General features: G+C 41.6%; 1 protein-coding gene across 1 annotated transcript in view; it reads left to right on the top strand.

The window, feature by feature from the left end:
• ELP4 (elongator acetyltransferase complex subunit 4) overlaps positions 1-17,062 on the top strand; it is a 247,577-nt gene extending 230,515 nt beyond the window's left edge. The window contains exon 10 of the mRNA XM_035012517.1: positions 15,170-17,062. Within this exon, the coding sequence (XP_034868408.1) occupies positions 15,170-15,301 (132 nt within the window). The 3' untranslated portion in view covers positions 15,302-17,062. The remainder of the gene's footprint in view (positions 1-15,169) is intronic.
• The last annotated feature ends 3,480 nt before the right edge of the window (positions 17,063-20,542 follow it).

A 20,542-nucleotide genomic window follows, 5' to 3' on the forward strand; every position in this document is an offset into this window, starting at 1 on the left:
TCGGTATGATCAACTATGATTTTGTGTGAAATATTGGTATTTAGTTACAAATTCTACTTTACGTTCAAAGAAATCATTTGTAAAATATTTAAGATAGACTTAAAATATACAAGTCACTTAATAGATTTAGGGTGTAAATGCTTGTAAATATTAGCATTACCTAAAAATAAATTTGTAATGGTAACTTGAAGATACATGTGGCAATTTTTCATTGAGATACAGAAATGTGATATGCTTGTAATATATTCTGTAATTTATAAATATTTGATTGGATAATTATTTTATGTATTTGCTTAAACCGATTTTAGGGCAGCTAATATCTCCTAAGGACTTAAGATAGAATGAAAGAAGGAAAAATACTACTACTTGATATATTTTTAAAGGAAAAACTCCCATTTTTTCATCATCCTTTGCTAAATTGTGAAACTTGTCAACATTGAACTTTAGAGACCATTTGATGGTCTTTTTCCACAAATTATTGCTTTCCTGTGCTTTTAATGCCTTGCAAAATTTTTGTGTACTTACAATATTAAGAGAACCAAATAGAAATGCACAAATATGTCTATTTCATCGAACTTAGATCTTTAAAGCTTAGAGAGTTAACCCTACATAACAATTACAAAATCACTTCCCTCCTTTATTTCATTTTGGAGTGTAATTTCGCAAATACCAAAGGAACATTCCCGTAGCATACCTGCAGACCCTGGCTGAAATGACAGCAAACTTCAGAGTTCCTACTTGAACCAGAGTGACTCTTCCTTCTACAATGAAAACCCTAGCCAATTCGACATACCAGGTTGTTGGTTCCACATTTTGTCGATTTTTCAGAATTCCTTGTAAAAAGATTTGGCGCAGTGGTAAAGTTAAGTGGTGGGGGAAGAAATACTCCACATATAAAAGCAAATGAGTTTTTAGAGAATAGAAAATAATCTCTATGAGAAATTACTTCTAAGTTATTCATTTGAAAATTAAACTTAGCTCTTGTTAACATTTCCGTAGAAGCAGACATTTTAATTAAGCCAAATAAACAAAGAAAAAAAATCCCTAAAAGTAGGCACAATCATTTATCTATATACTCACAAATATATTGCTCTTTTCTGGTCATCAGTATTTTTTTTTCCTTGCTTTATTTGCTTCATTTCCTTTAACTTTATTCCCCCTTATTCATAGAGAGGTTTTCTGTCTAAGACTAAGTTGACTCTCTGCTTACTTATCAGTGAAGTCACTTCAGCAGAGTTATTCTTTGGAGTTATGTCCTCATCCCTAATCTGTATCCCTCAGCTAGAGCGCTCGGTCTGGTGCTGCCCCATCCCTGCCCTAAGGCATGTAGAGAGAGGGCTCTTGCTTTGCCCAGTCTGTTCACCGAGCTCCCTTTGAAACTGGTGAGGAGGGAGGTCTATGGAGGGTGGAGATAGATGCACTGGGTGACTATTTGAAACCAGTGTAATTTGAAAATTTGCCATAAACTTTTGAGTGAGAGTTGGGCTGGGTGGTTTCCAGGTTTAGCATGCTTTCAGATATCAAAGGGAAAGTGGAAGGTTTCGTTTTTATTTTAGAGGGCTCTGATATGAAAGGTTTTTTTCTGAATTTTACCAAAATTTCAGTAATTGATCTGTAGACTTAAAAGGTATTAAAATACTCTTGATAACATTGCCATGTTAACGTATTTATATGTATGTGTCTAAACGGGCACACACACACATACATAATCGCACTTACCATGTAATAGTACTTAATGCCACCTGAGTGTTAATTTAAGTTTGGAGCAAATAAAATGTACACCACCTAGGAGAGTGTACCTTTATCTGAACATGAAGAAGGAATCACTGCTGTAATTGATACTTTTTGTTCACTAGGAAAAGTTTTTACACAGTTGGTATAGAGAAAGCCACATTTCATTTCGTCAAACCCAAAGCATACTTCCTAACTGCCTTTGTATAAAAGCTAACACAACATGTCAGAAATAAGAGCATAACCCTCAATATACATTGAACTGGTGAAAGAAGTTAGGAACGGTTTGGCAAAGTTAATTTTTGTATAATTTTCTTTTCATTCACATTCATACCAGGTAGACTCTGTCAAATACCTATAGTAAAGAAGAACTTGTTCATGCATGCAGAACAAAATAAAATAAGATTAAAAGCTCCAGGAAATCAGCCTACTTCAAAAAACCATTAAAGTGTGCCTATCCCTCAAGCTTTACAAATGTGTTAATTGTCGTGTTTCAGTCATGTAAATATGTTTCAGCATAAAGTAACCAAGATTTCCTGTTATAGAAGCGCTGCGATCTGGGGGTGTGGGGGGAGGGGGGGACGAAGGAGGACTAAATAACACACTGTAATGAAACCTGCCTTTGGGCAGCACATGCTTCAGTTCTGAATGCCCAGAAATACTTCGCAGACGCTCTAGGCTGCCTAGCAATGGGGATTTCTAATTCTGGCTAGCTTGACAAAGTAAATACAACTATTGAACATAAGGCAGCTCCTAATAAAAAACAACAATTCCCCCTTGTAAACACCTACATTTGGCCCCATTAAAAATTCTTTCTTCATCCCCAGGAACTCGCAGACCCTGCAGTGTGGGGGTCTCAAAGTAACTGAAGAGTGGTCGGGAGATTTAATGCTCAGGATGGTTTACATTGCCATTTCCACCGGGCACTTCATACCCCATCTCAGGGCTTGGTGGAGCAATGTTCTGCATACACTGTAGGGCATTATGCAAGCAAACACATTGGCCATTATGCTCTCAGGACTCATTCACGGACAGCCAAAAGGAAATCAATATATTTTTTATATATGCTGTACTTATATACCAAAAAAAAAAAAAAAGATATGATGGCGAGTTTCCAAAAGGAGTGTTCGTCAAAAGCTGCCAAATTTGAAAGTTATTTAGTGGACTGACATTAATATGATAACTTAAGCAATTATCTGATTTCAGAATTCCCTGATTTCTGCTTGTTCGTATCTTAGAATTCATCTGTTCCATAAACTATTGGTCAGACCTCTGCCAGTCCCTAAATTGAATAGTGGATCTGCTGTAGTTCTAAAAATTTCTGGGATTTAGGGATCCACCTTGAGTTTACACACACATTGATCTGCTCACAGTTTACTGAGTCAGAGTTTTCATATGCTAAGAAGGAGAAAACATTAGTTTGAATTCTAGGAAACAAAAACAAAGGGAATGTTACCTTTTGCCACCTCCAGAATAGTTTCCATATGCTTTAAAAGAACAAAGGGGATAAAAAAGAAATTCTCATGTAATTAGTAGTTTGAATTTATTTCTAAAAGAAGTGTTGTTGTTGTTTTTCGGGTTTAGCATTCAGCTCTAAAACACTGTATGTTCTTAAAATATCTTACTACTATTAAGCTACCTGAGGGCTAGTACCTAAAATCCTGCTCCGGAATGGTTCCTCACTTGCAGAGGACAGAAGGGGGGATTCCTGGACAGAGCAGGCTTGAAGAGCCTATCGAAATGACAATCTGTGCACAGGAAGATCCCCATCTCCTTCCATTTCCTGCCATAGCAGCAATAAGTAGGCCCTAGGGCTCAAGCATCTCTCAGCTTGGCCCTGCTGAAGCTTAATTCAAATTCTACGCACTCTGGAGCTTATATGCTCCGGCCTGCATTGTGCACTCCAGAGCCACACAAGCCCTGGGGTAAGCAGCAGTTGGAGACCAGTAAAAAGATTGCCAGAGTGAGAAGCCCTGTGCACAATTAAGGAAAGATGAATGGAAGGGAGTCAGTTGGAGAGATAGGGAGAGTCTCACTGAGGCAGTGGTTTACAAGCGGGGGATTCCAGGGATGGCAGTGATCATGGGTGACTCATCCATCCCATCCCTTTATCCCAGAGAAGAAGCTAATGGGGGTGGTTTCAGGCATTTCTGCTGTCCAAGTTTAAGTAACAATTTAAGCCACCTTATTCCATCTATTACGTGGATGATTTTTTTTCGGTCCTACTCATGTTAGAACATTAATGAGCATAAAATGTACCAAAGAACAAAGGAGAAACCAAAAGAAAAGAAAGGAAAAAGATACTGGCTTTCGTTTGGAAGGTAAAACCATTGTAAGCAAAGTTCTTTAGGAGTAATCTAGTTTGTTCTCTGTTGATATATGAAATAAAAGAGGAAATTAACATGACTCCCCCACATCTTAAATGTCTGACAGTTCGGGGACATTGGGCCTGACACTTGGTGGTATGCTTATTACTATATTGTCCAAAAGATTCTGGCTTACATTTTAAGAAGATTAAACTCAGCAAACCAGCCTCGCAAACAGTACTGCCAGAGTTTCTCCTCCACGAACACTTCATACAGGGTCCACCCACTCCAGCTAGAAGCTTCCTGTTGCTTGGCAGGAGATTGGGAACCACCACGCTCCACAGGAGGAGGATGGGAGTAGGCAGCTACTGTAGGTCACTTAGGAGATAGACTATTTCTTCTGAATCAGAAGGACACAGGCTCTAGAAGAGCAAGTGTACACCACCTTTTGGAAAATTCTGTCTTTAATTGGATATATCTGTTTGCAACTCTTGTTTTATATTATTAAAAATGCCTGTGCATGGTTTTATAAGGATATGGGTGAGATAGCCCTTGTATTCAGAGAAATAAATTTACATCACTCCTTTGCTACCCTTTGCTCTAAGAATTAAGGCCAAGTCACTTACAAACCCTACACAATCTGATACCTACCTACCAAGCCAAATTTCTCATAGCCACTCCCTTGTTTGTTTACTGCTCCGAAAAGCTGACTTTTTTCCTGTCCTTCAAACGTGCCAAGCTTATTCCTGCCTTAAGGCTTTGTATTTGATGACCTTTGCCTGGAAACTTCTTTTTCCAGGTCTTCATGGGTCCCTTCTCAAACTGAAAATCTTAGCTCAAATGTACTCTCCGGAAAGGCCTTCACCATATAAGGTGGTACCACCCCAGCCAATATCATATTGCCATGTATTATTTCCTTAAAAGCACCTCTCACTATCTGAATTATCTTTGTTTGCTCTCCTATATGTTAGCTATCTCTCCTTGAGTTACGTAGATGTCCATGTATTGTCTCTTTCTGAAGTTGTAAATTCTTTGAAAGCAGGGATCTTGCCTGTCTTGTTCACTGTTTTATCTCTAGTAGTTAGAAAAGTTCTGGCCCGTAGAGTAATGAATAAGAATATGACTTTGAAGCCAGGCTGCCTGAGTTCAAATACCATTCCAGTATCCTGAAGTTGCAGCATCACTTCTACTCTCTTCAAATTTGGTCACGTGATCCACAGCTAGCTGACAGGAAAGCCTGGAAATGGAGTTTTTTATTCAGGATGGCCACCTATTCAAGAGTTCTTCTACCAAAGGGAAAAGGGAGAGTAGGTATTTAGAGGATAGTCATCAGTCTCTGTCATAGTCCACAACCCATGGAACCCAAATATCCATGCACAGCCTTCTTCCCACACACATACTGCCTCTCCGTGGGTGAGTGGAGAATCCTGCTGGTAGAAACCAGGAATTCTGCGCCCTTGCAGTGGAGGACTTCAGCTCAGTTTGTAATCCCCAGTTCTGCTCTCTGGAAGGAACTCCCTTGTCCGTTATCCTCCGTATCCTTTTAGGACGTTCTTCCTTGTCCATTATTCATGGCTACATGAAGTCACCATCAGAGAGAATGCTTTTGGGGGGCTGCACAGTTTTGATAGATCAGGTTTGGGGACCTAAGATTATTTTAGGGGTTGAATAATCGTAGACTTTTTTTTTTTTTTAAGATTTTATTTATTTATTTGACAGAGAGAGAGAGAGAGGGAACACAAGCAGGGGGAACAGCAGAGGGAGAGGGAGAAGCAGGCTTCCCGCAGAGCAAGGAGCCCGATGCAGGGCTCGATCCCAGGACCCCGGGATCATGACCTGAGCCGAAGGCAGACGCTTAACCGACTGAGCCACCCAGGCGCCCCTAATCGTAGACTTTTGACCAGGCTTATGGTTTCTTTGGCAGTACAGTCCCATCAAGACCTTAGAAGGTTCCCAGTCCATTCACTTCCCTTCAGTCCCACATGCAAGTAATCATAGCCAAAGAGTTGTCTGGACATAGTTCTAGGATTCAGCTGCAGGAAGCCTATCCCATCGAATTATTTTATGTGGAGGAGAGAGAGTTTATCCCAGAAAACTAGGGGGCTAGCGAAATAATTGGAAGGCCTGAAGGACACTGCCACGAAACTGGCCTCCAGGGACGCTGCTGCTTCCTCAGTCAGGAAGGTGAGGAATTGGGAGGCCCCCACTAGGGCTGTTAACGGGAAGCACACACCTCTATGGCTGTGATTTGGGGGGTGTAGGTTCTCACTACTACCCCTGCAGTATTCCTTGACCCCCCACGAAGCAAGTAACTGGGCCCTGAAACACTGGTCTGGCCTGCACTTCTGCACCTGCCTCTCAACTCCCAGGGGGCCGTTGGCCAGCCCCTGCAACACGGGTGCAGAGAATCGAGGCCCCTGCAGCGCGCTTGCAGACTGCGGACTCGGAGCAGGGAGGTGCCTGCCGCTTCTGTCCCGCCGGCTGACCTAGTACCAACGCCCCTGACTCCAGAAGCGTCACTCACACCTTTCCCTCCTGCAGAGGTTGGACTGGATACTTGTCCACCACAGCGGTTACCTTCCAAGGCTTGAGTCTTATTTTCTGGCCTCTCTGTTCTACCCACATCCCCCTTACCTTGTTAGTAACTAGCTTGACTCCATCTCAAATAACCAACTTGAGGGGCGCCTGGGTGGCTCAGGCGGCTAAGCGTCTTCCTTCCGCCCAGGTCGTGGTCTTGGGGTCCTGGGATGTGGCCCCGCATCGGGCTCCCTGCTCAGCAGGGTATCTGCTTCTCCCTCTCCCTCCTCCTCTGCCCCCCACTCGTGCTCGCTCACTCTCTCGCGCTCGCTCTCTCTCAAATAAACAAAACCTTTAAAAATAATAAATAATATAATCAACTTGAGAGGGAAGGCAATACCCTTCGTGTGACTTTCATCTCAGAACTGGCTCCCAATTTGTAGCCAGTCCCTTAATGAGGGTATTTCCGCAGGGCTTAGGGGCCCAGACACCTCGTGTGAAGGCTGCCCGCTTCAGTGTGCAGGGCGGAAACAGTTGGCCTTCTTCAATCCTCTGAGGCCCCAAGTTACCCAGCCTTTCGTCGGTGTAGACTCTGGGCTGAAGGCACAGCACCTCCTTTAAGAGGCGTGGTCCCTTCTGACCCTTCTTCCAAATTCTCTAGCTCTAGCCTACGTTCCTTTCTCTTTTATAAATAACTTTGCTGAAAGTGGCAAGAAGCAGCTAACACAACAATATCCTGAATTTCTCCAGTGCTTCGCCTGCAGCCACTGATCAGGAGGTATACAGTGTGCCTTCCAGGTTATCACAGTCATAGCCAGGATCACCAGCCTTCCAGTCTGCAATCTGACCTCACCGCCCACTTTCCAACCGCTGAGCCATTTAAATCACAGAACTCAAGCGCTCCATTTTGCAGGTACCAAATTCTGCATAAACAGGACACAGGTTAGGCTGTTATTGCAGAGCTCCAAAAATACAGTGGCTTAAATAATGGAGAAGTTCACATATGTCTCATTTTAAAGCCCAAGTTAGTGACCCAGGGTCTTTGGGTGGCCAGATGGTATCGGGAAACGCTTGACTAATGTTCTCATTTTGCTGTACCCCCTCCTCAATGCATAGCTTCTGATCGATGATCCAGAATGGCTGCTTCAGCACCCACCCTCAAGTCCACATTTCAGCAAGTGGGAAGAGGGGAGTTAGGCTTACTGCTAACATTTATGGAGCCTAGAGCAATAAGGCAAATAAAGGACCACATAATTATTAAATGCCTAAATATTCTAAAGTTACCAAGCCAAGAAACCATGGAATATGCATTATCTTCCTTCCTTCCTTCGCAAATACAACTTTCTGGAAAGTCACATTTAAATTTAGGATATGGGTTCCAGTCTAGAACTTGGAGACATAGGGAGAATTGGCCTATAGTCCACCCCCTTTCTCTTCCCACTCCTGTCTCCTTTCCACACACAGGCCCAAATGCTTGAAGACACGCAGCCTGCACATCCAACCTCCATCCACACGCCACACAAACAGCGGTCCCTTGGCTATTCCCGGTACCCCAGGTGTGCATATAGACGACATGATCCTCCCTTGGGACAGAACGTGGGGAAGAAACCTGCGCAGACTTTGTAGCCATTTGGACAGGGAGTTCTGAATTCTGAATACCCAGAGCATGTTCTATAAAGAAGAGGCACATCCTCTTTGCCCTGGAATTCCTCACCCCATGAGGAAAGGTGGATCAGGGCCCAGGATGGGGGAGCCCTCTCGCTGAGGTGAGGGAAAGAGGAAGTAAAAGCACCTCCCCTTCTTCACAGATCAGACCCTAAACTTAACCATAGCACTTCTGCCCAAGATGAATTGACCAGGACTTAGTCACTCACCCTCATCTATTGGCAAGGGAAACTGGGAAATGTGACCTTTATTCTGGGAGGCCATATGCCCCACTAATATTCAGAGATTCCTTTACTGTCTGCAAAGGAAGAGAATAGATACTGAGAGTAAGCTAGCAATCTCTGCCACAGACACATGCCTTTTCACAAATCACACTTTTGTTTAGACAAGTGAGTTCTTCACAAGCTGCTTTCAGAGAGGTGAGTTTGGAGGCAAGACAATACTGTCAGATATAATTGACGGTCAAAATAATTGCACACCTGAGCATTTTTCAATGGGCAGCCAGTATGCAATATGCCAGCTCTGAAATTTTGTCTAATTTTCAGATCAATCAGAAAGAACCAAATGAATTGTTTTCAATTCAAAGGACATAGTATAATTATGACATTCAATAAAACAATTTTAATCTTAAACCCTGAGAGTAGAATTGCATTTTAAACAAAAACTAAAACTTAAAACCTGACCGTGTTTGGCAGAATTTTTTCCAGAAATACTCAGCCACCACCAAATGTACATTTAACAATCCAAAAAGAGGAAAAATTGGTTCTGGCATTGTTTCTCCTGGCCTGCTCATATAGGAGAGTAACACAAAACTCACCAAGAATTAGGCAGATGCATCTTCCACATTGCAAAATTTTAACCAGATATTGAATAATTGCAATATAACATTACATTGTCATGATGTAATAATGATGGAATGAGTGTAACAATGTAAATATAATCTTTACGTAAGGGCATATGACACTGATTTATTTTGTAAGTTGAAACAACACTCTAAAATCTTGTGAAGAGGGGCGCCTGGGTGGCTCAGTCAGTTAAGCATCTGCCTTCGGCTCAGGTCATGATCCCGGGGTCTTGGGATCGAGCCCTACATCAGACTCCCTGTTCGCAGGGAGCTTGCTTCTCCCTCTCCTCCCCGCTCACGTGCTCTCTCTTACTCTTTCTTTCTCTCTCTCTCTCAAATAAATAAATAAAATCTTTAAAGAAACAAATAAGTAAATAAAATAAAAAATAAAATCTTGTGAAGAAATAATAGCAACACCATGATGATGAATATGCCAAGTCCCTCTGCCCTCCTCCCTGCGCCAATGGAAGGAAGTCCATCTTTCCACTAAAGAAAGGGAAATACCTCTTTTTACATATAGAGCAAGAGGGACCCTGACTGCTGCCTTGGCCCCGCGCCCTGAGCTCATTGAGGCATCAGGTGTGCGTTTCCTTGGTCAGAAAGCAAGATTGGAGTCATCGGCAGCTCACACACTGAGGGAATGATCTGGCTTGTGATCATTTTGCTGTGGCCCTTCTTGAAACTATAGCTGACTGCTGGTTGTCTCCCAGTAGCCATTTGCTCCATCTTCCATAGGAATAGATTCGTTGAACATGTTTACACATTTCACAGCACTTCCCTGCCTCCCCTGTAGCCGGCCAGGTGCAGCCATGTCTAAGTTCTGGACATGAGTGGAAGTGATGTGTCCAGCTTCCAGATCTGGCCTTCTTGGCCCCTGCTTCCCACCAGCTGAGAGAAAGCAAAAACAGCAGTCTTGGAGCCCGAAGTGGAAGAAGCCCCTGGTGAGGATGGCAGACCAGTCCTCACAGCTCAGGATTGCCAACTTCTGGACTATAAAGTGGGAGAGAAATAAACTTCTACCTTTTTTAAGCCATTTATTGGAGGGGGGGGGAGTGTGTCTAGATTCCAGCAACCCAGCCTATATTCTAGTTCATTCCCTACCATTCATAGCAGTGCCTCATAACCAGAATATGGCTTCAGAAATCAGCAAGTCATCCTCCAGGCGAGGGCATCACATGGCTCTTGAAAGAATCTGGAATGGAATGAGATGGCATGTCTTTTGTTAATTTGTTTTTTCTCTTTGTCGTGTAAAGAGGGGGAAATGCTTTTAAGATTCAAGTAGAGAAGCTTCATCTTCTGACATGTCCCTTATTAGTTCTTTTGTCAGCAGTGAAGACGTGTGCAAAAGACAGATTTTTAAAAGAAGATGGACCCCACATTGCCTCCATGCGTATTTTCACTGGTCCAGAAGCTAGGCATCCGACATGCCCCATTTTCGCTACTGCATTCCTAAGTGTGAGGGAAATGGTTTAGACTTTTTAAATCTTTCCAGAAACCAGGACTGTGATCGCAGTTTCCTTTTTGGTTTCTTTATTGGGCCACAGTAGAGGGCAACGTACACTCAGTGCTCAGAAACCAGTGTAGTGACTGAGACCGGCTGGCTAAGTCTGATGGCCTGTTGTTGTTGCTTATAATTATGTGTAGTTTACTGCATTTGTAGAATTGTTTCCTTGCCTTAATCAACTCACTTATTTTTATCTGGTTGAACCCTATGTATTTTTATAAGCCATCTCAACTTTGTTGGAGCAAGAAGAGATATAAATAAATTAGTGTACTACTTGGTACTTCAGAGGATACTTATACATGTCATTTGATTCTGACAGCAGTCTCATGACGGGAGAATCATCCCCCAGTGATAGATGAGGACACGCTGAGACTCACACAGGAAAACTGACTTGTCCAACGTCACTGAGAGGGAGTGACAGACGGACAGACGTATCAGACTTTCACTGGCTGCCTCTGTTAAGTGACTAGTGTAGAGCCTATGTGTTCTAAGGTGTTTACAAGTTTTCATTTAAATTGGCTATGGGAGCGCTGGCTGGCCCAGTCGGTAGAGCATGAGTCTCTCAATCTCGGGGTTGTAAGTTTGAGCCCCACACCGAGTGTAGAGATTACTTAAAAATAAAATCTTAAACAAAAAATAAAATAAAATGGCTGTGTTTTAAAGAACAGAAGAAAAATCTATTAGAAAGTATTTTGAAACATTAACACTGATTTCTGTGAATCTGATTAATGCAAAGTGTGACTGTTCAGAAAATGTCAAAACATAAAAAGGATTAAAACAACTCTCTCTTCATCTGGGAAGGGTTAATATGTACTACATCAAATAGAAAACAGTGCCTGGTGGTTTGGTCTTGGCAAAATATGAAAAATATAAATTGATTGAACTTACTTTAATGGGTATTTACCTGCAATTTGTCTCAAATCCAGGTGTAATCTAGATTCATTATCTTGCCCCTTCTGTCTGGGAGCTGTGAGTGCTGAGCACGGGGCTGGCAGGCAGGGAGAAAGGAATTAGGAAGAGAAACTGTGGAGCCAGGAAATCCAATCCTGTGTGTCTATAGGACCCACTTAGTTGCTGACTCAAGAAGGAACAAAGAGACAGAGATGTAAGCAGAGGGGGAAGAATCTCAAAGTCTGGCTCAGCTCGGTACCCCACGGAGCTGCGGAGCAAAGCACTCCTGCTGCTATCGCTTTCTTCTGACCCAGGGCTTCCTAGGGGCCTAAGGGTGCCTTTTGGCAGGAGCTCCCCTAATCTGCCAGAGTACTTTGGCAGCCCGCTGTTTCCCACCTTGCAGCACCAGAGAGGAGAGACCCATTAATCCAGTGGGACCGCTGCAAATCACCTAGGCCTCGGGGAGAAACTGGGGGTTGTCATGTCTTTCTCAAATCCCTTTGCCTACACAGAAAGCATCATTTTAGACAAGGCATTAATGGAAAAAATAGGCAGACAGCCAGAGATGCATCTCCTGCATTAGCCACACGGTCTCTTCCTCCCAGAATCTGGGAAAAGAAAATCAGGTGGGAAAAATTTCCACTCAAGATGTAAGTTTTGGGCCCTCGCTCAGAACTCCAGGTATAAAATGAGAAAGGTGAAGACCTTGATTTGGTTTCCAAGGTTGAAAATGGTATGGTATTTTGTTTTAATAGTCTGATTTTTATTTAAACCATTACTCAGTGAAACCTCAAGGTCTAAAAGTCGGTATGTCCCCCCAGCGTTGCAGCTTTAATCGAAAGGAGGTCACATGCTATGCAGAGTATCTTACAGCATATTTTTTCAGAAGACAGATCTGGGGTACAGCAGCATCTGACCATTTACATGTCAAGTGTGTAAATGCTTTGGAAGCCTCAAAGGAAAAGTCCCTGACACACCTGGCAAGCCTGGAACCTGATCTCTCCTTCTTCCTCGCTGCTCACATTGCACTGACATGGTGCACAGGGGGAGGCTCAGAAAGGAAGAGAACAAAACCCACGGCTTGAGAATTTAGAGTGCAGAGTAAGCTCATTCAAGTAACGATCAACAGAGCCCGCAAAATCACTCACATAGTTCCAAGAGCCATCCTTGGGCTTTGTCAAAGGACATAAGTATGCAAACTAGCGTTTACCATGTAGCATTTGGTTAGAAGCATTTAACCATATCAACCAAAATTTTTGTGCTCAGAAGTTACACACGAATGATATTTGACTTTTCTTCAAACCCATTCAACCTGAAAGATTTCCAAACATGTCACACGTCACATTTAGCTACTTTTGCTATGAAGGGCTTTCAGCCAACTGGCTCACGTTCATTGCCTAGAGAAGCAGAGGAAGAGAAATTTGTAGCAAATAGGTAAGCTCCTGAAATAAATTGTCTTATGCTGGTTCTGAACAGCTACACTAGCTTCCTCATTTAGATTATCCAAACAGTATGACCCTTCACCCGAACGCATCTTAAAGATGTATGTATCAGCTCCCCTGTTAAGCAAATCACCATCTCTACATGTCAGAATCAATTCATTATTTAACACCTAGCCCATCTCCATGAAGCTTTCTCCTCCCCTTCCCCCACCCGATTTCGGCTTTGTCTCTCCTTTCTTGCAGACATCACTTGGAGGGCTCACTCTGATGGTTACCACTGTGCTTGTCTTACTCATGCTCCTGGAATTAGAAGTAATGGGGAAGGTGCGCTGTTCACCTTGCTTTGAGTAGATTCTAAATATTTGTTGAGTCCAATTGATTTCCTAAATAGCCTAATCACCATCTGACATAATCTTTATGAGGTCCCAACCAAAAGTATACACACACACGTTTTTTTATGGTGAATTTTCTTTACATTTCAGATAACCTTCAGATCGTGCATGTATCCTAGTTATTAGTAATACCTACAGGATCTTAAAGGAACATTAAAGTTCAGACATATAATTAAATGTCTCTTTCCCTCCAATTTCCTCACATGAACACTGATAGAGTTAACACTGCAAAGACATTCATAACCTCAGACTTTAGAGTTATGCATGTCTTTTAGATTCTTGAGCCTTTCATGCTTTCATTTCTGCCTGAAATACTTTCGGGGGGGGGGGGGAGGGGAACCAGGCTATGAAGAAATGAAAGAAAAATAAATAAAACAAAGAAACAAGTATGTCTTTATTTGACTTTTTAAAAATCATTCAAGAAATAGACATTTAGTTATTTGATATATGACAGTTTGGGTGCTATGGATACAAATGAGTGTTACTATGCGGATATTACTATATGGGTATGACAGCGTTCTCTTGACCTTTCTGACATCTTTGTTGGTCATAGGTCCATAATAGTGTCTTCCATCCTAGGTATATTTGCATTAAAAACTAAGTACCTGCGAACTGAAGTCAAAGAATATTGTCATAAATTTTTTTAATGTTTTAAAATATTTTGATCCTCTGCACACAGCTTGTGTTTACATGGCACTAAAGAAGCCTTTTATCAGGAAAGGAACTCTCCAGAACATATGCTGATGGATCATAGTATTTTGACCAAAAAAAAAAAAAAAAAAGTGTTTCTACTTTTTTCATTTTTTTTTTTTTTTTTCCATATTGTAGGGAGTTCTCCAAATGAAGGGTTTCAGATAGGTTGTCTCCAGGTCAGTTCACTCCTGCAAGGCTTTGGCTAGTCATCAGGGGACACCCCCATCCTACCTCACTTATCTTTAGCGTCCCGCCCCGACTCTGTGCCTCACGCAACAAACATGTTCGTTTGAGTTTGGATTTTTGTGAAAATCGTATAGGCTGGGGGCACTGTCGTTAAAAGGAATTTGATAGAGATCCTTTTGAGAACCAAAAAAGTTCTTTTGAAATATGAATATTTCTCCCTCATTACAGTAACTGTTGTGCACTTATGGTCAGTTCGTGCATCTGCTTGAATCAGCCTCCTTGAATCTGCAGAAAAACAGTTAAGATGGGGGAGATGTTCAGAACTACACTATACTTTGGAAAACACGACCAACGTTATGCATAGAAACAAACTTACCAAGACCTGAAACAGATGTCATAGCTGACTTAGCGGAGGATATAAAAAATATTGATCCTATGACTGGTATCTTTTTTTTTCATTATGTCAGTATTTCTACAAAAAACGTAAGTTCCTAAAGAAAGTATAGCCTTGAAATAGAATCATCAGGTCAACTTAATAAAAGGGAAACAAGCATTTGGAGGAGTCCATAATAATTGCTGAAAAGCTACATTCAATTTTAAAATAGCATTTTGGACCCCTGGCAAAAACAAAGCAAAGCCAACAAACAGCCCCGCCATTCTTACAATAGTGTTCTTTCTCAAGTTTGCCTTTATTTGTGCATTTACATATTTTCATTTTGACCTAAATAAGAGAAATCCTAACATGTTTAGGTTTGGACTCTGGAAACATTCCACTAAGATCCCTGGTCCAGTGTCTGCGATGGCTAGAATTTGTAAAACCTAGTAGGAAGAAGATGTGATTATCTCGGGTCTCGGTCTGAAGAACTGTGTTAGCAGGAATTTCATCCGCAAGACTAAATGCTGATCAACAGAGCATAATATTGTATTCTGAAGTGTGCTAGCTAAAGCAAAATTATTTTTTTTTCTTCTTTCTTTCCTTCCGAAATCTTCTGCCACAGCGACTGCATTTGCCTCCAGACTTGTCAGACACAGTGAGCCGCTCAAGCAAACAGGATCTGGCAGAATCCTCCAAGCTGCTGGGCCCAGGCTGTGGCATGATGGCCGGAGGCAAGCAGCACCTGGACTTCTAGCGGTTCCTCCTTAGTCGTTGCATGCAGAATTATATGGCACCCTAATTATGATTGCTAATAGCTTCTGTAAATATTTTTCTTAACGATTTGACCCTCCAATCCTTGAAAAACAGTTAGGATTGCAAAATGAGGCCACCGCTCTTCATTTTCCTTGCCCAACTTTTTATGCAGAAAGAGTACAGCAAAACTATTTTCATTTTAAAATTTTGTTTTATGCTCTATTTAGAGAAAGCAGATAATTTTATTTTTAAGTAAAATGTCAGAAACTCCAAGTGCCTCACAGTGGTCATTAGTATACATATATTAAGGCACTTAGTCCATGTTAAGTGCATATTACAGCAGGTAGCGTATAAAACAGTATGAAATTCATAATTGCATATGAAAAACATTTTCTCTTTATTTCTGAAAAAGTCACTTGCCACCAAAAAATGCTAAGGTGTTTTTTAAAAATGAAAAACTCATTTGCTAATGTACGTGAAGACTGTAATAAAAGGAATTTGCATTTATGCATCCTGTTATCAAATTGATGAACACAAAATAACATTTTGGGATTAAGGTTCCATTAAAGATCAGTAGTCTACCATACTAGTTAATAAATCTAAAGAACTTGAGTGACAGAAAGCATAGAAAAAGAAGCTGATGGTCTTCTGTTTTGTAATCCTAAACAATTGAAGTCAGCACTATGAAATTACGTCAGCAGACATAATTCAGGATTGAAAGTCAAACTGACAGCTACATTAACACTAGGGGAAAGCATGTATTGAAGCTTGGTGAGAGATTTTTACAGAACACAGGTCTGAGACAAAGTAGCAAACTGAAACTAACTCCGATTTCCATTGCATCAGGTAAGCCCTTTGTGAATCAAGAACCTTGGCTGGGTATGCACATTTATAACCATATAGACATGTATTTGGGGGGTAGATAGCACATCGACCCAGTTTTCATATAAAACACTAGGTTTTTGAATCACAGTTCCATATTCTCAAAGCTTTTGACAAATAGACAAAAAGTGAAGGTTAGGCAGTAACTTGCATTTAAGTAAAGAATCTCAATTTTTAAAAAGCTGCTTGACGTCCATTAGGAGAAACTGAATTTCTAAAATTCTTCAGTGATGTTAGAATAAATTTTGAAGCAGTTATAACTAGCATTTTTAAGCAGTTTGCTTGTAATACACCACAAATTATACTTTATTTGTTCTTGACAACATTGTAGAAAACAAAGACTAGGTTTTTAAAACTGTCTACCCAACATGATGAATGTCAGTCAGTTAAAAAAAAAAAAAACCCACTGTAGCATAAACACACACTGTATACAGGTTTTATTCAGAATTAGAATAATTGAATCAATGACAGTGATTCGCCAGGATGTCAAATCTCTCCATCATATCCTGTCACTACCAGTTTATTTTTTGTGATCGAAATCAAAAAGACAACTATTTTGTCACCCGCTATTTTATTAGTACTAAAAACCAGGTTTCTCCTATTTTTTTTAGAATGTCTGGTTTATTTTTTTTTACTTCTTTTAATTCGAGAGACACAAATTCTTCCCCATTTTCTTTTCAAAGTAAAGTTTCAGAATTGATCTGTCAGTTAAAATTAAAGGGCTTTTATATTAAGCAAAGGTGCTTTTAAAATGTAAAGCAACTTAAAAAAATCAATTTAGTCCACAGATAATAAATAATGTGCAGATACTCCACAAAAGCTTTGCTATGTCCTTTGAAAGCATTATGAACAATTTGAATAAATTCAAATGAATATTTTAGTTGGGTTATTATTTTAATAACTCTAACCTTTTTCTTACCGTGTCGTGATTCATTTTATACAAACACACAATGGGACAATTATATAGCATTGGACTCTGAAAAGGAAATGTGAGGTCATCAGATATGTAAATTGCTTGTCAAAAATACTTAATAGGTCATTGATTTACTACCCTGGCTACCATGTCTATAAAATTAACACCCAATTACTAGTTAATATATGCTTTGCAAATAGATAAATACTATAAAAATTGAATGTGCATATTTGAACCGTTATTTTAAATACAAAAGAAACTTTTCAAACTCAGTAAAAGTGCATGTTGAACAATGATCGTAGCTGAGCTTTCCAAAATGCAGATCCAAGTGCTTTGTTGTTCTGATTCTCTAGGCAGGCTTTGCAAAAATAAGCTACAGAGGGATATATATTTTTGTTTTCCTCTGATAAAAACCCACTCTAAAAATGTGTTTTCCTTTCTTCTGGAAACATTATCAATTATCCATTTGCTAATAACTTACTACCCAAAAATACTGGTCTTCAGTAAAGCTACAGTAGGTATACAGACCATTTTGATACATTATGAACTCCATTAACAGATTTTTCTTTTCAATCATCAACTTGTCTCAAAGATATAAATATTTAAGTAACAGTGCCAAACATAGTATTTGAAATGTCCTCATGTCTTTTAAATGTTTCTAAAACTTCATAACCCTCTCTAGTATTCATTTCTTACACTAGATTTGCCTTTCTTTAACATGAGGTAAATATTTTGACTACCGCACCCAGCTCTCAGGTGCTGAGGTTCTAAGACCTGAATTTCTTTCTAATAGCCACCAGGAGATTTCCACTTTTCTCTTCCTCCTCTTCCATTTATTTTTTATCTCTACCTCCAGGATCTGCAAATACTTACACTAGCCAAAAAAAAAAAAAAAAACCCACTTCAAAAGGAAGCAACACTCTTCATGCAATCAATTCCCTGTCTTTCAATTTTAAAGACTCAGACACACGCATACACATACAAAAGGGAAGGGGGGAAACCCCTATTCATTTGTTTAGAGCCCATTATGAATGTCATTTCTAAAACATCCTCTTAATGCTTTCCAAAGATAGTCACCATCAACACCATCAAACTTTAGTACTAACCCTAAGCACTTGCACTTTGAACTTTAAAAATGAGCAGTGAAATCATTTCAGGACCAGGCAAAAAATAAAAACAAACAAAAAACGCCACAGAGGAGGTTTTTGCTTGAGAAACAGAAAAGGGAGGGGCCTTGGGAAGCCAAACATTATAGAGAGAAGAAAAGCATTTTTTTTAATCTTGTTAACATTAAGGCCCGGTGCAAAAAGAAATAAGCAGGAGAATATAGACACCATGCCAAGATGGCAAAAATTCACAAAACAAAGCTAAATCTTACTACTGTGTAAGTGAATTTGAGGAAACCTAGTTCTGATGGGGGCGGGGTGGGGGGGAAGGGTAGACAGAAATGACTGTGAGCCACATCAAGAAGCCAGTTGTTTACCAGCTTTGGGGGAGGAATATTCTGGAAACTCATTGTAGTAAAAAGCCGTTTTTTACTCAAAGTAACTTGAATGTTTCCTATTCAAACACTCAGCTCTAATTCTGTTCCCCTGGTCTCCCTAAGTCCGTCAAGTTGAGAAAAATCGTAGGCTGTGAGCCTTGTGATTCTACCGAGGCCAGCACAGGTAGGTGGATGGGCACCATCCTGGAAAATGGCATCAGAGCATCCCTGCAGCGTTCTCATGGATAAATTATATAAATATACCTATCAGTAAATAAAAATAAATTATTTCAACGACGAGTACAAGGCCACCTCCGGAGCCCTGCTTCCACATGCTGGCCCCGGGGGAGCGCCTGGAGCGCCATTCGGAAGGACGGCTCATCTCCCTGGGGTGAGGGCAGAAGGCAAGGCAGCCGCTCTGTCCTGCTGGAGCCGGGAGCTTCTGCAGCTGAGCCTCCGCTGCTTGAGACGAAACCAGGCTGTGCCGCGGCGCCCTGGCAGCCCTGACCCTCGGAGGACACGGATACGTGCCCAAGCGCGCGTGCGCTCACACGGACCCTCTGCACACAGCGCTCCACCCCCCCTTCTCCCATCCCCGGCTCCAGCACCCAGAGCGCCGCACCCAGGGCTCCGAAGTCTGTGCTCTCTGCACCACGGAGCCGTGGGCCAGGCCTGGCTGCCTGACCCTGGCCCACGTCGGAGCCAGTTGGAAAGTGTCCCTCCTCGCAGGGAAGAAGTGAGCCAGCCAGCAGCTGCAGCACGCACCACACAGCCCTTCTCTGACAGTGCCCTGGGCACACGTCCCTCGGGGAATCGAGGCTGCAAAATGTCAGGAGGTAGATGTATCTGCACGGGCAAGTGCGCCGACCGAGCGCCCGTGTGCGCACTGCAGAAGCGTGCAAGCGTGCAGCGAAGGCTGACACTGAATCCACCCACATGCACACACACCTAAAAACCGCAATCAACCGAGGAAGGTGTCTCTAAACGTGCAGCAACTCTGCTGCAATACAGTGATTAATACCTGGCATGCCACAGAGATGAATCACAGCTATGTGTCCCCAAGTAAGCCCTTCGCCAGAAAAGAGTGGATGGTGAACTAGAAGGCTCTTTCCTGAAGCCTCCAATTAATTTCTATATTTCTGACCGTTTGCCTTTGGGGATTCAAAACAAAACAAAACAAAAGAGCAGAGTACAATTCAGTGGAAGTGTGTCTTTGTCCCCAGAGCTTTCTGCCTGTGCAAGCATTTCATGGAGTCGGCCAGCAGCCCCAGCCTCCGACTGAACTTGGCGGAAGAGAACTTATCTATATTGACTTATATGTTGCACAGAACAGACAGAAATAAAAGTCTCAGACGGGCCCTTTTTCACCCAACAAAGGCTTATTTTTCCCCCCTCCTTCGCTGGGGCTCAAGCACTCCTGCCCTGCGTGCTGCCACTTTAAACATGATCAGATCTGTGCTTCATTGCAAATAACAACTGACCGACAATAGGCCCTGCTTCATAGATTTGGGAATGTTTGGCTTCAGCTGCCAATGACTGAAGGCCTTTCGCTCCCATCGGCCAGTCACAGTCCGCTTTGTTGTTGTCTGTTGATGTGTCTGTGCTCATTATTCCTTGACATGCAACATCCCCCCTCCACCCTCCAACCATCCACCACCGCACAGAAAGCGAGATTCAAATGGGAACAGCTGTAGTGGTTCAATGGGAAATGATGCCTCTTGTGCAAAGGGGAGGGAGAGAGGAAAGGGAGAGGACCTATTGGAGAAAGGCGACAGCTTTCAGAGAGTCCTGTATAAGAAATCTACTTTTGAATATACTTCAGTGAAATCGCTGTTGAAATAGGCCGACAATGGAAATCTGCCCAGATTGAAAATGCCAGCCCTAATTCCAAAGACAATTCCTAGTTAATAGCTGTTGCATTTTTTAAATCATTTCTAGACTTTGAGCTTTTGAACTAAATGGCT

The sequence above is a fragment of the Mirounga leonina genome, unplaced genomic scaffold, assembly GCF_011800145.1.
Source record: "Mirounga leonina isolate KUSES-001 unplaced genomic scaffold, KU_Mleo_1.0 Mir_166, whole genome shotgun sequence".
In the NCBI taxonomy this organism is placed as follows: Eukaryota; Metazoa; Chordata; class Mammalia; order Carnivora; family Phocidae; genus Mirounga; species Mirounga leonina.